Source organism: Polypterus senegalus, chromosome 1, assembly GCF_016835505.1.
Source record: "Polypterus senegalus isolate Bchr_013 chromosome 1, ASM1683550v1, whole genome shotgun sequence".
NCBI classification, from domain to species: Eukaryota; Metazoa; Chordata; class Cladistia; order Polypteriformes; family Polypteridae; genus Polypterus; species Polypterus senegalus.
The window spans coordinates 204,634,332-204,658,559 of NC_053154.1; the positions used below are offsets into that span (position 1 = coordinate 204,634,332).

The following is a 24,228-nucleotide window of genomic DNA, read 5'->3' on the forward strand; positions in this document are numbered from 1 at the left end:
CCCCCTAGGGGGCCCCGTCCCACAGTTTGAGAACCACTGTGCTGAACAAAGATTAGGTGCAGAATTTGAACCCAGGATCTGTAAGGCAGTGCTTGCCAATATGCTACTGTGTCAACCACCATATCCTGACATATAGTCATGAAAGACACTGTATTAATGTTTTGAATAGACTATATAGTATTTTTTTCATTATGTAATATGTATTTGGATAAATCAAGACTCTAGTTCAGGGTTTTCTGAGTCAAAGTGTAGAAGCCCCAAAGGACAGTTGGGTGTCCCACCCAGGGCAGAGGTGAAATCCTTACCAGGCTGACATGCCATAATGGAAGGGTGGACTAAATGGGGGCAGTACCCGGCTAGGAAGCCTGATGATTACTGTACTGGTTGGGATGCCCAAATTATACAAGAACTTGCAGTAGAGGATGGCAGGGAGCAGTTCATCCCCCACTTTAATAGGTGGCAGAGTTCCTCATAAACAGTTCCAGTTTGGACACCCACAGGGCTTAATGGGAGTTGGAGTCCAGAAGAGCAGCCTTGTAGGGATTCCTGGCAGATGATAGTAGGCCTTGCCAGGGGAAGGCTTCCCTGGCTTTCTTATGACCAGGAAGTGCTTCCAACTGGCCACATCATGCCACCAGAAGTACTCATGAGTCCGCAATCAAAGAGACCGTGCTGTCTTGTCCAGGTGAGATGGTTCTATGGGGAAGGTGGGAAAAGAGACAGCTCAAGAGTGATAGAGAAAGGGAATCAAATGACCTGTTTATTACATACAAGGTATTCTTGTGTTTTGGGGTTTGGGGCTCACAGACACCCCCTAGCCTTCACAAATGAATCTGCTTTTTTAGATTTATTCATTTTCACAATCTTTAGTTTAGGCTTTGTAAACTTAATATAGGTGGTTTCAGTCGCAATTTTGTTTACGATTGTCGCCATCTTTGTTTAGGTGTTGCTAAAATGCCAGGATGAGTCACAAAGGTCACGACCCTAACGCTAACCACAGAGCAGGTTAAAAGGATGAGGGTAGAAATGTAAATTGACTGGTAAATCAAGAGCCTTGCCTTTTGGCTAAACTCTGTCTTTGCCACGACTGATCAGTACAATGTCCATTGACTGCCAGCACTACTCCAATGCCCCTGTTGATCTCCTGCTGCCTTCTTCTCTTGCTTGTGAACAAGCCCCCGGGATACTTCAACTTAATCTACTTTACCCATGGGACCTGGTTGAGCACAGCTTGAAGAAGCAACTTGAGCCCATCACCTGCAAGAGGAGCCATAAGAATCTAGTGCATTGTGGCTTGGGCTGCAGTTGAAGGCAGGTGCCTTGGCGGACCGAGGGTGACTCTAGGGATACACATGCTAATTTGTCTTAATTTATTTATTTTAAATTTTATTTTTAAAAACAGAACATTACTACTTAATCATGTTACTCAATCATATGAATAATAATAATACAGCAGACACAACCATTTACCTCAAAAGCAACACAGGGAAAACAAATGAAAAATGGAAATACATTAAAAAAAGCAAAACAGGATTTATAACATTTTATCGTTTTTAGCACGTACTTTCCATGTATTTGTTCTCAGAATCTCTTTATTCTGGTGTATGAAACAACACAAGAAGAGCATGAAGTGTTGGGGCACCCAAAGGCAAACTCTGTATAAATGATTGTAAAAGAAAAAAAGCATTTTACAAATGAGCTTTAAATTCGTCTTCTCAGACGGGAGGCTACTTGTGATTGACTAAAAAAATGGCAGATTCTCCGGCTTTAGATGGTGGTAAAGCCATCAATCTATGCAGCCCCAACCCCTGGAGTGGTGGGGAATTACCCTCCTCAGAATTTTTAAGTTGTCTCCGATGTACACACACGTGACAACAGTTGCCAGGAAGAGGACAGCTCAAGCTTTTACATTATAATGTGATTTATACTGTACTGTCCCATTTCAGAATTCTAATAAACTTTACTAATGTTTAGGATAATGTGGAGGGCAAAAGCCCTTAAAGTCGAAAATAGTTTCACTGGAAGAAAAGATGAATCATTTAACCAGGAGAGGCTGCTATGTGTTATCCTTATGATACAATTTTTTGTGTGAATTAACAAAAATGTTGTTGCCACTGCTAATTAATTTAAAAAATGCCTTCCTAATTATACTAAGCTGTCTTCCATGTTCCTTTTAATGAGCTCTTTCCATAACTCATCATTTTCATGTCTTCATTTATTTCCTCAGGCAGTAATGATCATCACCTATAAGGAGCCCGATAATCCTGAATATGAAATGTTTGTGGAAGAAGTGAAGACGAGAGCCCTGAAAACATACAACTTCTCAATAAACAATTCACTGGTGAGTGAAATGCTCCAAGGAATTCTAAGGAGAAATGTGATTCAGTTGACTTATTTGAGAAATGTTGGTATAGATTAAGAGAGCTAGCAAATGGATTGATGAATGACCGGAAATTTGGACAAGCATTGGATTCTAGTTCATCATAAGAAGAGCACCAGCAATCACTCACTGCTCAGCTGCCTGATATCCTGTAATGGAAAAAGTGGATGGATCGAAGGCCTAGATTTTCATATACTGTACTGGTCTGCTTTTGTTGCTATAGCATACAATGAATTAATATTTCTTGCTTGATATTTTTAATTTGCAAGCATTCCCTAGAGATGGCATAGTAGTGCAGTGGTTAAGATGGAGTTTTTCCATTCTCTCCACGTCTAGTTTGTACTTTGATTTTCCTCCCACATCCTAAAGAAATTATTGTGAAGCTAAATGGGGTCCAAGTGAAAGTGTGTGTCCTGCAATGGACTGGCACTCAATTTGGGGTTAATTTCAGAATGGTAGCCAGGATAGAGTCTAGCCCTAGCTGGACAGGAAGTTGTCCATGACATGTTTGGCCTTTAACTGCTACCCCTTGGATGGGCTTTGGCTCACTGTTTGTTTTTGATGAGTAGTAGAATTTAGAGAATGAGTGGATGCACTGAAGTTTCATATTTCAGGCATAACAAATAATATATTAGGAAATGTCATTAAACATCAAATAAGTTATTCATCTATGTATTATGAGGTCAAGAATATAACCATTTCTATTTTACAGAAGAAACAAAATATATACTGTAAATCCTAGATTGTGACAAATGTGTTCTGAGATTTTTCAGGTAAGGAAGACAGTTTCCAAGTAAAGTATTCATATGGGTGGCTTGGTGATCGGTTTATCCCCCAAGTGCTCCCTGTGTGCAGTTTGCACGCTCCCCCCTTGGGTGCTCCAGTTTCCTCCCAGAGTCCAAAGACTTGAAAGTTAGGTGGGTTGGCCCCAGTGCGTGTTTATGTGTTCACACTGTGATGGACTGACACCCTGCCCAGGGTGTACCTTGCACTTAATGCTTGCAGGAATTGGCTTCCCTGCCACCCTGCTCTGGATAAGCAGGTCTGGAAGATGGATGGATGGATGGTAGTTATAGTTCCTAGTTTTGATGTGTTGCAATTTGATTAGCACGTTCAAGTAAGAATTTCACTGTATTCTGCACATGTGGCAATTACAATGCTATAGATCCAATTGAGTGTAAAGAATCAGAAGTATTTATATATGACTTTAATACTTGTCTCCCCTAACTTTATAACAAAGAATCTGGTCAGTGAAATATCTTGAGCAATGCTTTATTATGATTTGATAAGCAAAAATAATCACTTACTGTATGTTACATTTGCAGCAGTGTGTAATAAGATTGTAGCTCATATCTTCATGTTCTCAGTGTGTTGTAGGTTTTCTCAAGGGACTCTGGTTCTCATGAACACAAACATAGGCTGTTAAATTGATGGATGACTCTAAATAGGCCTTTTTTAAGTGTGTGTGGGTGTCAATGTGAGTATGCCTTAAGTGGACTGGGATACCTTCCAACACTTACTCCTGCTGGGATATGCTCACTAGCTCCCATACTGGAAAGATCCAGTTAAGAAAATAGTGAATGATAGTTAGGAAATAACAGGAAAAATGCAGCACAGTCCGACAAGTAAAACAAAAATTTTAAATATGCTTGATTATATAATGCAGGATCTCCTTCATGGAGATTGTATATTCCTTCATCTCCAGGGATTGCTTCAGAAAATTTTACCTTGTTTTCCCTCTTTATTTAAATATATTCCATAGCCCTGAGTGGCAATGATAAATTGTTTTGAAACAAGTGGATTCTCAAGTGTCATACAGTCCTCTTGTTTAGGTTGAGTTTCCGTGATTGTGAAGAAGATATTAAAAATAAAAACTTAGATGAAATTGCAACATATTCAGTAAACAAATCTGGAAGGCTCAACAGAAAAGAACAGGGGAGACAAAAGAGCTCCTCATTTATTTGGCACAAATTAGATCTTAAAGCATACCTGGTAGCCAAGTAACTTCATTGTTGTCTTGTTGTGAGTGTAAATCTAATCTCTATTTCAGTGGCTTAGGTTGTCAAACCTTTGTGGAATGTACAGGGACTCCTTCTAGGGGTATTATCAGTGTGACAAGTTAAGCTGTGGGGTCATTTGCCTGTTTCCATTTCAGCAACATTGGAGCTAAGGCGGATGATGGCAGACACACCACTTTATCTTGTTTGATACATCATCCCATTCAGTGATTCCTTTACCTTGGTCTCTGTAGAGTTTGATGTGGCAACCCCAGCAATTGTTGTCATTTTAAATACTTCAAGAAATACTGTGCAACTGTAAAGTTGTACAGTTTGTGCTGATAATTAATGTTTTTTTTTGTTCTGAGCCTGCCCCATGCTCTAAATAAAGGTATTCATGGGTCACACCAAGTACAAGCCCAAACCAATTCTTGATCCAGAGAAGCTGCAGTTCTACTCTAAGGTCCACTAATATGACCCTATCATGGATAGTGAGCCCAGCAACCCTGTACAGGAATCTTATTTTGGCCACTTGTACCAGCAATCTCATTGTTTCAGTCACTGCTTAGAGCTTGTGACTACACGTGAGGATGGGGGATGTAGAGTAACTGGAAAATTGACAGCTTCATCTGTGGGTTAGCTGCTGGCAGTGCACTGATTAGTTCATCAATCTTACAATATCCTTTGCTCTCACTTGTAAATAAGACTCCAAAATACTTCAACCGCTCCTCTTGCTGCAGCTGCTCTCCGTTTCCCTGCTGGGAACATACCACCCTTGGAGAGGATGATGACCTAAGATTTGGAGGTGCTAATTCTCATCCAAACTGCACTACACATAGCTGTGAAATATTCCAGTGTACATCAATAAGAAATCACGATTTCATGAGGAAATACAGGACAACATCACCTGCAAACAGTATAGTTTCTCAACTGGATACATTCGAAACCTTCACCATACCTTGATATCTTGTCTATGAAACAGGAGAGGAGACAAGACACACATTTTGTGAATTTAATGCTCGCATTGAATGATCTCGAATTAATGAAAAGTATGTGAACACAGCTCTTGTTCTGTAAGTATAAGATCTGAATTGCATGAAAAAGTGGACTCTGATCCCCATACTTTTGTAGAACCTTTTCAGAGAACATCATGGGATATAACATACACTTTTTCAAGATCTAGAATGTGCATGTATATAGCATGGACCTTGTACCATTATCCCTTAGGTACCCGTGTAAGGGTAAAGAGTTGGTGCAGTGTTCCATGGCCAAGGTAGAACACACCTTCTTCTTTCTGAGTCTCAGGTATAACAATCAGATGGAGTACCTGTTCCGCTACTCCGGGATAGTGTTTCCTAGGAATTGTGATCCTTTAGTAATCTGAATACACCCTCTCATCCTTCTTTTTAAAAATGAAGATCTCCACTCCATTCTGGCTGTCTCATGGCAATGTCCTTGCCTTTCATACAACACTGGAGTGGCATGTTAGCCAAGACATGGTCACAATATCCAATCCTTTCAACATTTGCAGTCATATCTCATCCACCTCTGAAGTATTGCAAGTACAAGTCTTTTGTAATCACTACAGCAACCATAGCCACAAGGATTGACCTAACAGGAAACAATACTTCTGGCACTGCCTCCTCTAATGAAGGCAATGCCAACTTTTTAAGGTGTTCCTCAAAGTGCAATCTTCACCTGTCAATGATATTCCCAGTTTCCCCATCATTGTTGAGAACAACCTGGGCAACTTCAAATGTACTTTTCCTAAGTCATTTAATGGTTTGCCAGCATCTCTTCAAAGTCATCCAAAAGATAATCTGCATCACCTAGTAAAACGTCACTCACATTCAATCCTTTACTTTGATCACTGCTATATTGCTATCATTTTTGCATGGCAATACTTGTCAATCTGGAGACCTTCCTGCTAGCACTGCAAGGAAGATCTTTTTCTTTATTTTGACATTTTTAATTACCACCAAGACAGGTACCGGTAATCTTTTGGTGAAAGCTCTTTGCAGCCGTCTCCATTAAGTACGCTCCTGAAAACAGTCCATTTGGACTCTATGTCCCTCACTTCTCCCATGATGCAAGCAGAAGCTCCTCTAGAGGTCAGAGTTAAACTTATTCTGAACAGAAGAAACAAACTGTCAATACTTGATTGGGTCTTTCATTTGAGTCAGCTTAAAACCAAGTGGTGATCGGCTCATTGCTCAGTAGTTATTTTTATTCAACTGTCCAAAACATATGAATTAAGAATACAAAGTGTGGCAGAAGGCTGGGGCTCATGGAGGATGTAAGGACCTCGAGAGGAGCAGTACCTCTCCTGGAACATGAAAAGGCAGCCACCCTGGTGGGTGTTGGGGCCACGGGAACAGAGCTTGGAAGCTCAACTCTGCGATGGGCCCGTGGCCTAATGCCAGGGGGTGAATGGACATTGGCTAAGCCCTGGACTGCACCACTTCTGCCACACCAGGAAGTGCTGCCAGAACAGGAAGCAGGTACACCCAGAGTGCTTCTGGGTGCCCATGCAGCACTTCCGCGACACCAGAAAGTGCTACATGCAGGTCATCAGGGAGCACCTGGAGCACATCTAGGTGCATTATAAAAGGGGCTGCCTCACTCCATTCAGAGAGGCGGTGTCGGGAGGCAGAGAAGGAGGAAAGAAAAGACTGGGAGCAATAGTGCTGGTGATTTGTGCACTGTGTGTGAGGTGCAAAGGACTGTGTAGTGAAGAAACAAAATAAAAGTGTGTGTTTGGACTTCTGTGTGTCCTGGTGTCTGTCTGCAGTCGGGCTGATCTTCCACAGAAGTCATTAGATGTTACACTTTCCAAGCACCAAATCCCTTATCACTAAAAAAGCCCAATACTCTGAAACGTTCTTTGGTCCATTTCACACAAACAGGAGTCACATTTTTTAAGTCACATTGAGGTGACCTTTTCATTGACCAGAACTGTACAGCACTTATTCATTGTGAATATCCCTGCCTCATCTTGGGGTTTCCTGTTGGGTGACTCCAAACTAGGAGAAAGATCTCCCGTGACCAAAAAGTTTGCTTCCTGAGCCAAAACTGTAAGTAGAGATGAGTCCAACTATATCTAGCAGATACCTTTCAATTTCCACACCATTTTCACCACCAACCCACCACAGAAAATACATATTCCATCCTAAGAACCAGTTTCCATTGTTAAGGTCTAGTATGCAAGAGTTTGCCTCACAACTAGCATTGCAACTGAACCTCACACTTTGCTGTGTGTAGAGGCCCCATATAGCAGCTTTGTGCAGCTTTTTGAGATAAGCCTGGCAGGGCAATGTTGATCATCCAGACACTATGTACCCCCTAAGTTGTGTGAATGTGTGGCAGTGTATCTTTTATGCAATACTCATTCCCCTTCCCATGAAGCAGTTTGGAAGTGACATGCAGATGTGACTGTAGAAACTTCATGAAGGAAAAACCTCCTCCAGGCCAAATGCACCACTCTTCCTTAGTGTGTTGATGCTTTGTAATGATCAATACTAAATGGGGGAAAGGTTGTTGTTCATGTGTTGGAGTTCAGCGATACTCCATGGGGGATACACCCCCACACCCTTTCTTTGTTTGTGTAGTAGTGCCTTACACCATTAAATGGTAAGTACCAGCTCAAAAGATATTGAAATCCTCTCATCGGTACAAAAAATGAGAACATTGACTGTATTTTAGGCTCCAACCAGTGAAAAACACTGCCAAACCTTGCTCCAGAAATGGGTTCCCAGTTTCACTGTTCTTTGTAGGGTTTTCTTCCATTTCATTTAAACATTTGTGAGGGTCAATTATGGATTGTTATCTATGTGGTCCTACCCTATAGACCACTTTGCCAATGGTAACCCGAACAGTAGCATATATCTCCAGACAACATAGCTCAAAGGTTCATTGAGACACAGAAGCCAAGTAGAATGTTCTAAAATCATTAAAAAAAAAAGTAAATAACATAATAAGATGGAATTTGTGAACTGGGAACTAAAAAGTACACTCTAAAAATTGATATGGTACTAGGTGTGTCAGTTTTCTAGGACCTCAACATTTCTTATGATTCTAGTTTATATAACAGCAAGAAGGACCACAATGTCATCACCTAAATGATGAGATAAGCTTGATTGGTTTGACTATTTACTTGTAAAAAATCAATAATTGACTATTCAAAAATATATCAAAAATTATAAATAAAAGAAAAGCAATACAAAAAATATAGAAATACTACAATGAAGAAAGTGACAAGCAATAAAAAAGTCAAGATACAAAAATGCTACAATGAAGAAAAGTTCCAGAAATACAAAGGCCAAAATGTTATGAACAAGAGAGGTCCCAAACACAAAATTCCTGAAAATCCTCAAAAACGCGCACTAGGTGGAACAAACTTGGATACTCACACAAAGGGCAAAGTATAAATAAAAGAGAAATAATATTTATTTTTGCAAAATAAGCTAACGGCATTCCTAGGCAAACAAGTCCCAATCACAAATCCAAATACGATGTCAAAAACTGAGCCAAGGTCAAAAATCCAGTAAATCACAAATAATCAAAGAGCACTGTAAACCACATTAGACACTCACCACACCACAAGCGCATTCAATAAACTGCAGTGGGATTGCGGGTTGTCACTGCCTTTACAAAGCTTGACAGTGATGGGTAGGTGGTCTTGCCATTTGAGGGACCACCCACAACACACATGGAACACTACATAATACATATGGACATAAACAAACTAAGTAATCAATATGGGTAGCATAGAATATGAATAAAATAAACATAAATATCTTTGAACCCCAGCTGGGGGAACTGGCTGAAACATGAAACAAACTACCACAAAAATGTAATTATCTGGAAAAAGCAATATTATACAAAAGGCCATGTGATATGAGAAATCCAGTCATGAAATACTAAATACCAAAATTAAACAACAAGCAAAAAGAAAAAAAAAAACAACAATATAAACCACAATTGCACAGAAGAGAGGAAAAGGTGCACCACAAACTCAATGGCCCAGTGCTTGGGCTGGGGTTTGCAAAGACCTTAAACTGGGGCTCAGGTGGCAGTTCTGACAGCTGCACACCAATAGAACTGGAGAACCACAAACTCTGGCTAAGCATAAGAAGGCAAATTAATACAGCTAAAAATATGGAATGGTGCCCAGGGAAAACCTAATCCTGGGTCCTGATACAATGCTGCTGTGATTTTTATATGTTCTAAAATATTAGGTATTGTTATTCAGTTTTTCAAGCATAAATCTCATAACAGAAAATGTCACATACCTGACAAAGAGATTTTCAGATAAACCTGATTTGAAAAAAATCATACAGAAGCTCATTTAAACTGCTTGTGTAAATGAAAACATCATGAATAATCTTGGTATGCAACTGATATTACTATATTTGATTTTAAAAAATGATTTAGCCTTGATTTTAAGCAGAATTTATTCTTTTGGGGGCTGAACAGAAAATTTCAGTGGGCAAGTCTAGTGTAAGGAGATCTTAAGATAAATAAAGTAGTCCATGATGATTATGCTAAAATCCATCCTTTTCATATATGATATAGACAAAGGTTTCTTAATTTTTTTTTTTCTGCCTTTGTAGAGTCTTTTGACACCCATTCCTTGCTGCATGCCTGGGGGTTTTCTTTGGAGAATCTTGGATGATCAGAGCTGTGGTTGTCCTACTTGGAGAGTTGTGAACAATTGTCATGAGGGCAATTGAGGATGATTGTTGGAGCAATGTTGATTGATTAATTAACCCAGGTTGACCCACTGCGACCCACTTTACAAACCATCAATGACCCATTACTATTAAATACAACAGTAACTTAGGACTCAGCTGTGGCAGAATGGGCCGTGAGCCCTATTTTAAGAAACCCTGGTATAGACTTAATGTGCGTGATGTGATGTGAATGACTGGGTGATTGAGTTAAAGAGTGAGTGGGTCTGTGTATATGGAGGGTGCTCTTTGTTATCTTTGTTATGGCGGCACCTGGTGCAAAGAGTATTTCCTCTGTGAGAATTTAGCCACAGGCCAAATCTATTTGATGATCCATGGTGTAGATATTTAGCAATTTTAACCACAAATTCTTAAACTTTCAATGTGTAGAAAAACATGCTGAATATGATTTAGTTCTTAAATAATGATAAAAGTCCCATGTTATATAACTACAGGAAGAAAAGGGTCTTGTGATGCTTTGCATGTCCTTATTTTTTATTTTAAGGACATTAGCCTTCTTTTCTTTTGCTTGTTTAGCTTTATTGTATGTTATAATGAGATAAACTTTGATCAATCTGACCAGGAGCCATCAAAGCTTGTAAAAGACAATAGAGCCAGATGTGACAATTGATTCCTGTTGACGTTTATTGGATGCTCAATTTCTTCTATTTTTAAAGAGACTACAATGTATTCTAAATGTAGCTTTCAGTCCTAGTTTGTAGTGTGATGACGATGCTTGCAAATGGCCTCTTCCATTTAAAACTTATTCTTTACCGTAACACGGTAACAACCAAAAAGATCCTAACCTAAACGCACAACTTAAACATTAAAAGACCATTTGCAGCAGCATTAAAGTTTGCATCGTGGTATATGTTGTAATGTTTCATGTTATTGTTATAATTGTGAATGTTATATTATGCATGTTTCTATTTTCATAGGCATTGCTATTGTTGTCATTTACCCACAATGCCACTGTGTGCTTCTTTGCACAGTTGTGCCTACGATGTCTTTAGCAATGGCTCTTGATGCTGGGCATGTGATGCCTCTCCATGTTGTGTTTGACGTCATAATGTCCACTGCTATTTTAGAAACTGGTGCTCATTGTTATCTTTTCCAAGGTTTTTGATAAAAGAAACTCTATGAAGAATCATACCATTTGGCTTATTTAGCGAGAGAATTTTAGTGACAGCATCTATTTTGCTCTCTTTTTGACCTCTAGTTTTTGGCTTATGTCTTAGGTTTGTTCACTGACATATTTTTTTCTTTTCTGGCACACAAAACGTTTGACCCTTTATTAAATATAAAGGACAGAAAAATTTCAAAGGTATTGCAGGTCTGTATAAATAGTCAAAGGAACAGACCTTTGCTCCAACATTGGAGGTGAGCCAGTTCTTTAATTACACTGAAAGGAGCTGGAGGCCAAGGCCGATTTGACAGAGATTATCCCAAAGGACAATAGTCTTTGTTGTATATAATTGAGAGAGAGAGGAGTAAAGTTGAGCAACAGAAATACATAACATAATAGAGATGTTGACAGAAAAATGGAAGACATAAATGAAGCACCATGACCAAAAGGCAGCAACCTTTGGAGATTCCCAAAAACTATGAAGGATGTGCCAGGTAACTTGGTTTTACAAAAAGAAAAAAAAAAAAGAAGGATTTGTGGTCAACAAATAGGAATTTATTATTTAAAGAGTAGAACCAGCACATTTTTGTTTTACCCATTTTAAATTTATTTCAGTTAGTTTTTATGTATTTTGGTGTTCTAACCCCCTGCTCATTTTAAAAGATAAGTTTAGTATTGTTAATGTCCAAATTATTTCTTCATAGTCATGGTATATACAGTATATTGATTTTCCACATGGAATTACAGTCTAAACTGAGGCATTTTTAAATAAATGATATAAAATAACTTGCATGATTTTGTGCATTAAAATGGAGGCTTAGGGTACCAGGGTCCCAACATTACAGTAAAAGCCTTAAAACTAACCAAACAAATCCACGCTGAAGCAGCAAAGTTTTCAATCATTGTCAATAATGTGAATCCATGCCCCGACCTAAAGGGTGCCAGGGAGAAATATGAATAGTGAAGTGAAGTGCACAGCTGATCCCCATTTAAAATGGCTGAATCTCACAAAAATTTTTTGCTTTTTGCCCTGTTTGCTTTCTAAAACAGCATAGATATCAATACTCATTAACAATGTTGGCTTACAAAATGGACATATTTAGAAAGTTTTGATTCTTTTGTTTCACATTGGGATCTCTGTACCCTTTACATCTACTGTATTATAAAACACAAGAGCAGTTCAATATGTACAAAAAAAATCTTCATCTAAGTCAGGGATCTAAAAACCCAATGTCCTAGAGGGCCACAGTGGCTGCAGGTTTTCATTCTAACCCTTTTCTTAATTAGTGGCCTGTTTTTGCTGCTAATTAACTTCTTTTGAATTAATTTGAATTGACTTGCTCTTGAAGGCTGAGACCCAATAATTGTTTCTTTTTCCTTAATTAGCAGCCAAACAATAATAAGATACAAAATTAACCAAAACATGACCAGCAAACTGTGACCATCATATAATATCTGAAAATAAAAAGGGCGGAGGTCTGCTCAGGTCCCCAAAATATTTTTTTTTTTATTAATTTTATTACAATCCATACATAGCAATCAAGTTTTTACAAAAAGAAGAATTATGTTAAGAACAGATCGATCCCCACCCTGAGAGAGAGAGCAAGCCAAACGTGTAAAATTTAAGGCTTGTAAACATACCTAAATTAATAAATTCTCTGTGCTTTATAAACTTATTTTAAAATATTACTGATTAGATCCTGCCATGTTTTGAAAAAGTCTGCACAGATCCTCTAACTGAGTATTTGATTTTTCCAATTTTAAATAATATAACACATCGGTTTCCCACTGACTTAAAAGAGGAGAGTTTGGGTTCTTCCAGTTTATCAGAATAAGTCTGCGTGCCAACAGTGTAGTGAATGCAATCACAATTTGTTTGTCTTTCTCCACTTTAAGCCCCTCTGGAAGAACCCCAAACACAGCTGTTAATGGGTTAGGAGGGATTGTGAGTCCAAGGCTGTCTGAGAGGTAATTAAAAATTTTTGTCCAGAATAATGTTAATTTGGTGCAGGCCCAGAACATGTGACCTAGTGAGGCTGGGGCTTGGTTGCAACGTTCGCAGGTTGGATCATGCCCTGGAAACATTTTGGAGAGTTTTAGTCGAGACAGATGTGCTCGATATATAATTTTGAGTTGTATAATTGTATGCTTTGCGCATATGGAGCTCGAGTGAATTCTCTGCATTGCTACTTTCCACTCCTTTTCTGATATATTAATTGAGAGATCTTTTCCCAGTGTCCTCTTGGATCTTTGAAAGGAAGGGATTGTAAAATGATTTTATATATTGTAGAGATGGAGTCTAACTCCTTGAAATTGAGCAATATTTTTCCAGCGTGGATGAGGGTGCAAGATGAGGAAAATCTGGAAGGTTCTGTTTAACAAAGTTCCTGATTTGAAGATAGTGAAAGAAATGTGTAGCTGGAATGTTAAATTTGGAATGTAATTGTTCATAGGATGCAAAGACGTTGTCTATATAAAGATCTCTAAGCAAGTTAATTCCAAATTTTTCCAGATATTAAAACTGCATATGTTTGTGAAGGTTGAAAGAGGTGGTTCTCTTGCAGGGTGCCACAGAAGAAGCTTCTCCGTCTTAAAATGCTTTCTACATTGGTTCCAGATTCTAAGTGAGTGGAGCACAATTGGGTTATTAGTGTATTGCCGATAGCGTGTGTTTATTGGAGCACAGAGCAAGGAATACAAAGAAGTACTGCAGGATTTTACTTCTATTGCGGTCCATGCCTGTGTATGTTCTTCTATTTGTGTCCAGGTTCTTATCGACTGTATATTTGCGCCCAGTAATAAAACTGGAAGTTAGGTAGAGCCATGCCACCTTCTGCCTTTTGTCTTTGTAGGGTCGCTCTTTTGATGCGTGGATGTTTTGAATTCCAAATAAATGAGGTTATTGTTGAATCTAATTGCTTAAAGAATGATTTATTAATGTATATTGGTATGTTTTGAAATAAAAAGGAGCTTAGGAAGAATATTCATCTTAACAGTGTTAATTCTTCCAGCTAGTGTGAGATGAAGGGTTGACCATCTATGCAAGTCTTGTTTAATTTTTTCCATGCAGACGCGAAATTTTGTTGATAAAGAGCTTTATGTTTACTTGTGATGTTTACCCCTAGGTATTTAAACTGTTCTGCAATGATAAAAGGTAGGGTGTCTAATCTAATATTATATGCTTGAGAATTCACTGGAAAGAGTACACTTTTATTCAGATTAATTCTGAGACCAGAGATCTTTTGAAATTCTGTGAGTGCTGCTAAGACTGCAGGCACAGAATTTTCTGGGTCCGATATATACAGTACCATGTCATCTGCATATAATGAGATTTTCTGTTCCAGTCCTTCTCTGCTAATCCCCTTTATCTGATCAGTATTTCGACAATGTATTGCCAGTGGTACAATGGCAATGCAAACAGCAGTGGTGACAAGGGCATCCTTGTCTTGTGCCACGCTCTAGTTTAAAGTAGTCTGAGCAAATGTTATTGATGCAAACTGAAGCTTCTGGGTTAGTATACAGTAATTTAATCCATGCACAAATGTTCGGGCCAAACCCAAACTTCTCCAATAGTAAAAGGTATTTCCATTCAATCATGTTGAATGCTTTTTCTGCATCCAATGATAATAATATTTCTGGGGTGTTTGATTTAGTTGGTGAGTATATTACATTAAACAGGTCAAGATTTGAAGATAAGTGTCGGCCCCTAATAAATCCAGTTTGGTCTTGTGATATTACGAGGGAGCACTTTCTCCATCCTTCTAGCTATGATTTTAGAGAGTATTTTAACGTCGTTATTCAGAAGTGAAATTGGTCTGTATGATGCACATTGTAATAAGTCCTTATTTTGTTTTGGAAAGACAGTGATTAGTGCTTGGCGAAAGGTTTGTGGAAGAGATTGGTTATCTCTGGCTTCTGTAAATGTTGCTAATAGGAGGGGAGCTAGCTGAGCGGAGAATTTCTTGTAAAACTCTGCAGGGTAGCCGTCAGGGCCTGCTGCTTTTCCACCTTGGAGTGACTTTATAGCATCTAGTAATTCTGATAATGACAGAGGTTTATCAAGTTCCTCCACAATAAAAGCGTCAATTTGTGGTATCTGTAATGTATCCAGAAATGCATTAGATTGTATATTGTCTTCTTTAAACTCAGTAGTATATAGGGATTTATAGTAGTCTCTGAAAGTGTGCATTATATTTTTGTGTTCATGATTTTATCTCCGTTCGTGTTAGTGATTACCGAGATTGCATTGCATACATCTTGCTTGTGAATTTGTTGCGCTAAAAGCTTATTAGCTTTCTCTCCATGTTCATAATAATGATGTCTGGATTTGTAAATTAGTTGTTCAGTTTCTTTAGTTGTCAAGAGGTTTAATTCTGAATGTAGAGCCTGCCTCCTCCTATGTAGAGTCTCGCTTGGTAGTCTGGCATGTTCTTCATCTATTTTAGTAATTTCGCTTTTTATCTCTGCTACTTTCGCTTCGGGTTTATTTCTGTGGGAAAGATATGAGATAATCTGTCCTCTTAAGAAGGCCTTAAGAGTTTCCCAGAGTATTCCTGCAGAGATCTCAGGGGATGTATTTGTCTCTAGAAAGAATTTGATTTGTTTGGATATAAATTCAGTACAATTCTCGTCAGCTAATAGAAGCGGTTGAGGCCATCTTGGGGTGAGTGTATGGGGCTTAGTAATTTCAGCTCCAAGATCATAGGTGCATGGTCCGAAATAACAATAGCATCGTATTTACAAGATTTAATCTTAGGCAAGAAGTTATTATCTATAAAGAAGTAATCAATCCTTGAGTAGCAATGATGTACTGGTGAGTAGAAAGAATATGTTCTTGAATTTGGGTTTAAAAACCTCCAGGGATCTGATAAGTTGTGATCAGTTATAAACTTTGTAATTATCTTTGCGGTGTTAGTTGCGTTCCCCTGTGGAGGAAGTCTATCTAAAAGTGGATTTAGAACACAATTAAAGTCCCCAGCCATTATAAGTTTATGAGTGTTCAGATTGGGAATGGATGCAAATAAATTTTGTATAAATTCCTTATCATCAACATTAGGTGCATAAACATTTATCAAAATCATTTTACAGTTAGATAAGTCTCCCATGACCATTACATATCTCCCTTCAGGATCCAATACTACATCTGATGCTACAAATGGTACTGTTCTATGTATGAGAATTCCCACCCCTCTAGTTTTCTTTGTAAAACTAGAATGGAACATTTGGCCAGTCCAGTCTTTTGCAGCGGAACTGATCCTTGCTTAGTAAGTGGGTTTCCTGTAAAAATACTATTTTAGCATTTAGACCTGTTAGGTGAGCAAGTACTTTCTTTCTCTTTAATTCGTGATTCAGGCCTTTAACATTCCAGCTTATGAAGTTAACTGTCCCATCATGGAGACACTGATTCTGAGTTTCCTATTTCCCCAAGAGTTGTTGCCATGCAGCTTATTATTACGTTGATAGTTATAATTATAAAGATTGAGATGATAGATTAGGTATAGATCAAGCCTGCTCTCTTTCTCTCCCCCCCTTAACCCCCCACCCTCCCTTTTTGCCTCCCCAAGTGAGGCTAAAACCCACTTCACCTGTCCTCTGACATACCCAGAGACAGAGCACGTCCAAAGCACAACAAGCCCACATGCAGTGACTCACTATTATGTATCAGAATAGTCCCGGGATCAGCTTTCTTAATTCATTTTCTGCTTCTTCCTTGCTAGCGAAGACATAGAAATGACCTTGCCATTCCACTTTTAGTTTTGCCGGATACAGGAGGCTGTATTTGACACTGGCTTGCCGTAGCCGCTGTTTAATATTATAGAAGGCTGCGCGTTTAATAGCTGTTGCTGGAGAGAAGTCAGGGAAGATACGAATGTGGTTATTTTCATATATAATATCTTCCTTCTTTCTGAGGAGTGCCATCACCTCTAGCTTAAATGATAATCGTTCAAAACGAACTATAAAAGATCTTGGTCGGGGTCTGACGGTGTTTGATCCAGCGCTGTAAGCCGCTGCTATCTCAGATTCTGCTTTAAAGTCGCCCCCCGATTATTTTAGAAAAAAGTCCCCAAAATATTTTAATAGTGCTCTTAGAAAGGTAAAGAAAAAATCAACAATTTTCCATAGTGAGAGCAGCAACAAGCCATGGAATTAAAGAACGGGTTTAATTAACAACAAGAATTGGCAACTAATTAAGCAACTGGTTAGAGTGAAATTGGTTGTACAGTAGTTTGAGGCTTTGAGTTAGTTGGTCTTCTGTTGGCTTACACACTTCACATTTAATTTCTGTTTAAGGAAAGAAATGAAGCAATTCAGAGGAACAATAAAGAAATTCCAGGGAACAAATCTTAAAAAACAAGTCAATTAAAATTAATTCAAAAGAAGTTAATTAGCAGCAAAAACAAGTCACTAATTAAAAAAGCGGTCAGAATGAAAACCTACAGCCACTGGGGCCCTCCAGGACAGACGTTTGAGATCCCTGATCTAAGTGCATAGTTTTATGTTTCAAGTTTGTGAAGAAATAACTTTGAATTAAAAACAAATAGCAAACTTATCCTATAAGATTATATTTTTTCTCAGGCTCCTTTTGTTGTTTCTTTCTCCTCAGTCAATTATTCCTCTTGTTCCGTATTTTGCCTGAACGCCTTTTCCTGGCAAGGTGTTTACAATAGCAACATTCATGCAAACCAACTCACAAAATGGCAGTGCTCATATATAAACGGCTAATAAATGTTATGGTGATGTCACCAAAGTCACAAAATAACAATTAATGTTGAATTACAAAATAATGCGAAATGAATCAAAAACGACTTTGTAGAGCATTTTTTCTACAGTTTCATTATATGCTTGGAAATATATTGCTAGTAATTATAATGTAGTCCCGGGCTTCAGTATGATCAATCAACTTTTAATCCAATGAAAAAAAAACAGGAAAACATAAGGAAAACCACACAACCCTAGTTTTAGACAAGAATGTTATGATGAATTTAAAAAAGATTTTTAATTAGCTACATGGCATCTGTGTTATGTTGTGCTATTGTTACCAAGTGCATTTCACATTTTCTCTCTTTTTTAACATATGCATCATAATTATAATATCAATAAATAAGTTAATTTTGTACCTTTTTAATCTACTCAACAGATAATTAATAAAGGTGATATCAAATGCTGTTTAAGATTATTGAACTTTATTTTTCAGAAGGTATATCGGTCCTTGGTAAATTATACTATGATTGATACATTCCTGTGTATGACAGTAGTATTTTTAAGAGCTCTTACTTTGCCATTTTCACTTTTTCAGTTATTTTTGATAGCTGTGTTTTAAAAACAAGTACCCACACAAAATTGTGCAGAAGACCGTGAAATTAACCTTCTCAAGAACATACAAGCAGACTGGACCTATTTTTGATACTACACACAGATGTATGGATATGGCTGTCCGTTTGTCTGTCCAGGATTTTAAATCACCTGTAGCTCGTAAACCGTTTGAGCTATTGACCTGAAATTTGGTACACATATACTATGTGACGTCTACTAACCGCTTTCGGGGTGATGATTGACCTCAAAGTTTATTCCTCTTTTTATTTTTATTTTATTTTATTGTAGAATCAACTCTTGGCAGCGGCCAGCAGGGCGGCCATGCGGCGTATGCGTACGGGCGCCGTTCTCATCCCTACCACCTTCGCCGTCACTTCCTCTACCTCTTCATATCTTAAATCATCCTTGAGGCAGATTGAAGACTTAAGTGCCAACTTAAGTGAAAAATTAAAGAAAACGTACTAAGCAATTGCAACACAAACACTGACTTAATTTTAACGCAAAAAGATGCCAACGAAAGAAGAGAAGAAGCAGGCCACTAGGGTGGAGGAAAGAAGAGCTGCTCAGGAAGCAGCAAGCGCATCAACCTCTGAGCAAACGAATGCTAAACAAAGACAGAGAAAGAGTATGAAAACTATGAATGCTCGAGTCAAGTGTATTCACTGCACTTTGTTGTATATACAGTATATATGCACTAAAAGAGATCTATCTAACGTGCTTTAAGCCTGTATACATACATATTTAGGCTGGAAGAAGCATTGGGACATCTGAGCTAAGTGGGAGAATGCTGACAAAATCAGATGTCCCATCCAGCAGCTAAGAATGTTGGTGGTCTAGTTGCGACCTCTGACTTTGTCCTGGATCCTTGTCATTCTAAACACTCACATAATTACATATTCATAGAATTCATGTCAGACCTGGCTAGTTATTAATGCCTTCATAAACACTGGGCTCTATAGCCATATTGGATAAACATAAGCACTTCCCAAAACAACCTGTCATATGTCAGTCTCCCTGGCTGTCTCTCACTCTCTCAGCTGTATTGCATGGATTTGTGAAATAACTTTCACAAATTACTTTGGCACGAATAAACTTCTTACTACACTCCGCTATGACAGTCAGCATTGATTCTCCAATAGGGACTTCCCCCTGCTATGACTGTTGTTGGGGATTCTTCGGTGGGGTTTGCCTTCCTACAGTCTGACAGTCGCCATGGACAATAAAAGGGCATGACTGGGTTAAGAGTTTAATATACTCAGTTTTATAGCAACTGTCTTACTCTGTCTACTGTATCTAGGGCCGCAGAAGGCATCTGCAGTAGTGTGCCTTGGGGTTGGGAGGGTTAGATGTGTCAGGCTGTTTCACAGATATTGCTGCTAGACTCTGTATTATTACAGGAGACATCAATGGTCTTAGTAAATGTTATAGAGATGAATGAAAATGGATTTATTTAAAGATGATTTACAAATCACAACTCTCCATTGGCATCTAGAACTGCCTCACCATAAAATGGACTTAAATAAATGTCTACCAATAAGAAACAGTAAAAGTTACTAATTACTTTTACTCACTCAAAAGTGCTGTCCTCAGTCATTCTCTTTCTACCATCTTCTGAATAAGACGAACAAAGCATGCACACACTCAATAGCCCATCATAACAACGTGAAATCACATTTTCAGAATGGTGGGAAATTTTTAAAAAATCAAAAACTCAAATCTCTCATTTCTGTAAGTATTCAGACCCTTTGCTATGACACCCTAAATTGTGGTTAAGTGAATCTTATTTGCTTTCATTCTCCTTGAGATGTGTCTACGACTTGATTGGAGTTTGCCTGTGGCAAATTGAATTGATTGGACATCATTTAGAAAGGCACAAACCTGTGTATACAAGGTCCCACAATTTACTCTTTATGTCAGGACCAAAAAAAAAACAAGCTGTAAAATCCAAGGAACTCTTTGCAGTCTTTTGTGATCAAATTGTAATGAGGCATAGATCAGGGCAAGGGAATAAAACAATTTCAAAAGTGGTGAATGTTTCCATTGGCACAGTGTCCTCAATTGGTTTGAAATTTAAGAACTCTGGAACCACCAGGACTCTTCTAGTCAAACTGAATAACCAAGCAAAAAAAGCCTTGGTCAGGGAGGTGACCAGGAACCCAATACTCACTTTGTCAGATCTTTAGAAGTCCCCTGTTGAGATGGGAGAACCTGTTGGGAGTATGACTGTGTCAGTGGCACTATAAAAATCAGTTGTGTATGGTAGAGAAGCTAGATGGAAGCTATTCTTGAGGAAAAGGCATGTGACAGTTTAAATGACTCTAAAGGTATAAAGAAAATGACATTCTGGTCTGATAAGACAAACATCACACATTTAAGCAGAACACCAAACACTATGTCCAGTGAAGGCCAGGCACTGCTCATCACCTGCTTAATACCATCCCTACAGTGAAGCATGGTGGTGGGTACTTCTCCGCAGCAGGCACAGGAATATCGGTCTGAATTATGGGACAGATTAATGCAGTCAATTACAGAGATGTGCTTAAAGACAACCTGCTGCAGAGTACACACGACCTCAGACTGAAGCGACGATTCATCTTTGAGCTCAACAATGACCCAAAGCATACAGCCAAGACTACACTGGAGTGGCATTGGGACAAGTCAATGACTTTTTGCCCAGTCAAAGCTCAAGACTTAAACCCCACAGAACATTCATGGAGAGACCTGAAGATGGAAATATTTACAGACACTTCACATCAAGTCTAATGGAGCTTGAGAAGATCTGCCAGGAAGAATGGAATAAAATTCCAAAATCCAGGAGTGCAAAGCCTACCCAAAACTGTAATTACTGCCAAAGGGGGCTTCTACAAAGTACTGAATTATGGGTCTAGATTCTTAAATGAATGAGAGATTTCAGTTTTTGATTTTTAATAACTTTGCAAACCTTTCTGATGACAAGTTTTCAGTTTGTCATTGAGTGTAGATTGATGGGCAGAAATGGCAAATGTATCCCTTTAAATTTAAATCTAACACACAAAGCAGGCAGAAAGTGAAGGAACTGGAATACGTCCTGAATCCACTGCATTTGCTAAACATTTTTCTTCCTGGGTCAATGCCATGAATTTTACGGTTGTGTAATGGAATACTTTTGCAATTGTTTCTGCAAAAGTAAACTAATTTAATTTTGTTTGAAATGCTGGCTCATTACTAATATTAAGATAAAAGTGCCCCCCACCATTTGTGTGTCTATGTTTCTTTATCTGTCTGTCTGTCTGAATGCAGGCAAGAGATGAATACGGGATTCAAGTTGCCTGTGAATCCTAACAACCAGTCAGCTATAATGTGCAAACTCCTTCATTGAGTATTTCTGTATCTTCTTAATATAATTTTTTACAGTGCAACTGTTTGACTTCAAGCAATCAAAGATCTCTCAGCGTGACATTCCCAATATACTGTACTTGTTTATGAAACATTACTTAATATTTGCTAGTATATATGAATGGCCCCTTAAAAAGCCTAAAAAGCCGAGACTTTGTAGTCTGCTCTCCAAGCAGTATATCTTAGACACTTGCAGATCTGCAAAGTGTACTTGAGTAATGCTCTGCTCACACATATTGCAGTCATGTTTTGCTTCACCAGTCATGCATTTCAGTTTGTACAGCTTATACAAAGAGATATTACAAAGGCATGAAGCTAATCCTCTGTAAATTTATTGATATTCACTATGCTGTAATGTGATGTGAATTACGTATCTCATACTGTCTCTGCTAATTTATTACTTTGAAAACTGGGTGAGTTGGTTTCATGTTATGATGGAGGTACTATGAATTGAAACAGAAATGTTTTTTAAGGTTAAGCATAGTTTTATAATTGGATGAATACAGAAGACAGAACAGCACAATAAGCAGACAAAATGCAGTACCATTAATAAACCAAATAACCGGACTGCACAGTAAATATCACTTTGCTACAAAAGGAAATTTGTCCTTGTCTGCAGGAACAGTAAAAAGACATCTTATCAAAGCTCCTTAGTTTAAGTCTGATCGAGCACATTAACAGCAAGACCCCCACCCAGCCCCTACACATGCACATCCCAATCCCTGTTAAGCTGATATTCATCTTCATAAATGAGTGAATCCACAAACATGACCTTAGCACGTTGAGGTTACAGAATCACACTTGGTTGGTTTTCCAATGTGATGACCACTATATTCGATCAGTAAATCACAACAAACCAATAATTCACTTTACACACTGATCATTCATTTTTGGATTACAATCCCTTCATCAATATGCTCCTTCACCCAGAGCCCAGCTATAGTCAATGCAGTTGTCCATGGATGCTGTGACATTTAGTTCAATGTGCTCAGTGTTTTTTACTATTAACCACTGAGTTGTTTTATGGCTGCCCAAGGAAGAAAAAGATTGCAATTTAGGTAAGAGGGGAATTTTCAGATCCACTTTTAACAGTAGATAGAAGGAAAAAGACAAAATAAGATTTAGAATTAGAAAACAGCTCTAAATTCAGGACATGTGCTGCTTTTGTTTTAAGATACTTTACTGAAACAAAACCATTCCTATGTTTAAGATCAGGAGGACATCTGACCACAAGTCACCAGAACATGAAGATTAACCACAGGAATATCATGCCTGCCACTGTGAGGATAAAAGAGGGAACTGAATTGGACTACAGCAGGGGTGCCCACACTTTTTCGGCTTGCGAGCTACTTCTTAAATGACCAGGTCGAAATATATATATATATGTATATATATATATATATATATATATATATATATATATATATATATATATTTTATACATACAATGTATGTTGTCGTACCTTGCATAACTGAATAACCTTTATGGCACAATAACAATTCAATACATTTATGGTCACTACAGTATTTGGATCTAATAATTGTCATGTGGGAAAAGGCTGACTCGCATAAATAAGTAGAGCCGTATAATGCAGTCAGGGAGCTTTTGAATTCAGCCGAGTGAAAACTGACGACTGTCCGATTAACTGCGATTTTAGTTCCCTGTCCTTTCTCTTTCTCAGATCGCTTTTTGGAAGGACGTCAGTTTCGTAGTTTTTATGAACAGTTCGAAAGTGCCTTTCCACATTTTCCTTCTTTGGAATAGCAATGATAGATTGAAAGATCAGACAAACGCACTTCGATTGTGACATTGTGAGAAAAAAATCCTCTTCCAATTCCACATCCAGCCCATACCCTCCCGAAACAGATTGTTTTTAAAATCCCTTCTTTAGTTGATATAAATTGGAAGGCTAACTAGATCACAGCCGGAGTTTTGCAGTAGCTCACGCATTTCATCGTGTGTGCGGGATGACCAGTGTGTTAGAAGAAAAGAGATTTCAGACTGGCTGCCCTGTGTGTCAATCAAGTGGCAAATGCCATAGGGAGGATATATGATAGACTAACATTGAAAAAATTTTTTTGAATGCAACGCGGTCTACCAGCAATACCTTTGCGATCTACCGGTCGATCGCGATCGACACATTGTGCACCCCTGGACTACAACAAGATAACTGACATTTAAAACAGAACTAGTGTGCAAGTGAAACCCAGCTCAATGGTTTGTGGTATATCCAGGTCATTAGTTATTTAAAAAAGAAGCTCTTTAATGGACTCAGAGATAAAGAGCATAGTGTTTTTTTTTAAAAC

The 24,228-nt window shown here is 38.3% G+C and overlaps 1 protein-coding gene across 7 annotated transcripts in view; it reads left to right on the top strand.

The window, feature by feature from the left end:
* The window catches only part of LOC120538223 (atrial natriuretic peptide receptor 1-like), a 369,768-nt gene that overhangs the window by 164,878 nt on the left and 180,662 nt on the right, over nt 1–24,228 (top strand). For all 7 annotated transcript variants that reach the window (XM_039767680.1, XM_039767685.1, XM_039767703.1 and 4 more), the window contains one exon: nt 2,228–2,341. In XM_039767680.1, the coding sequence (XP_039623614.1) occupies nt 2,228–2,341 (114 nt within the window). The remainder of the gene's footprint in view (nt 1–2,227; nt 2,342–24,228) is intronic.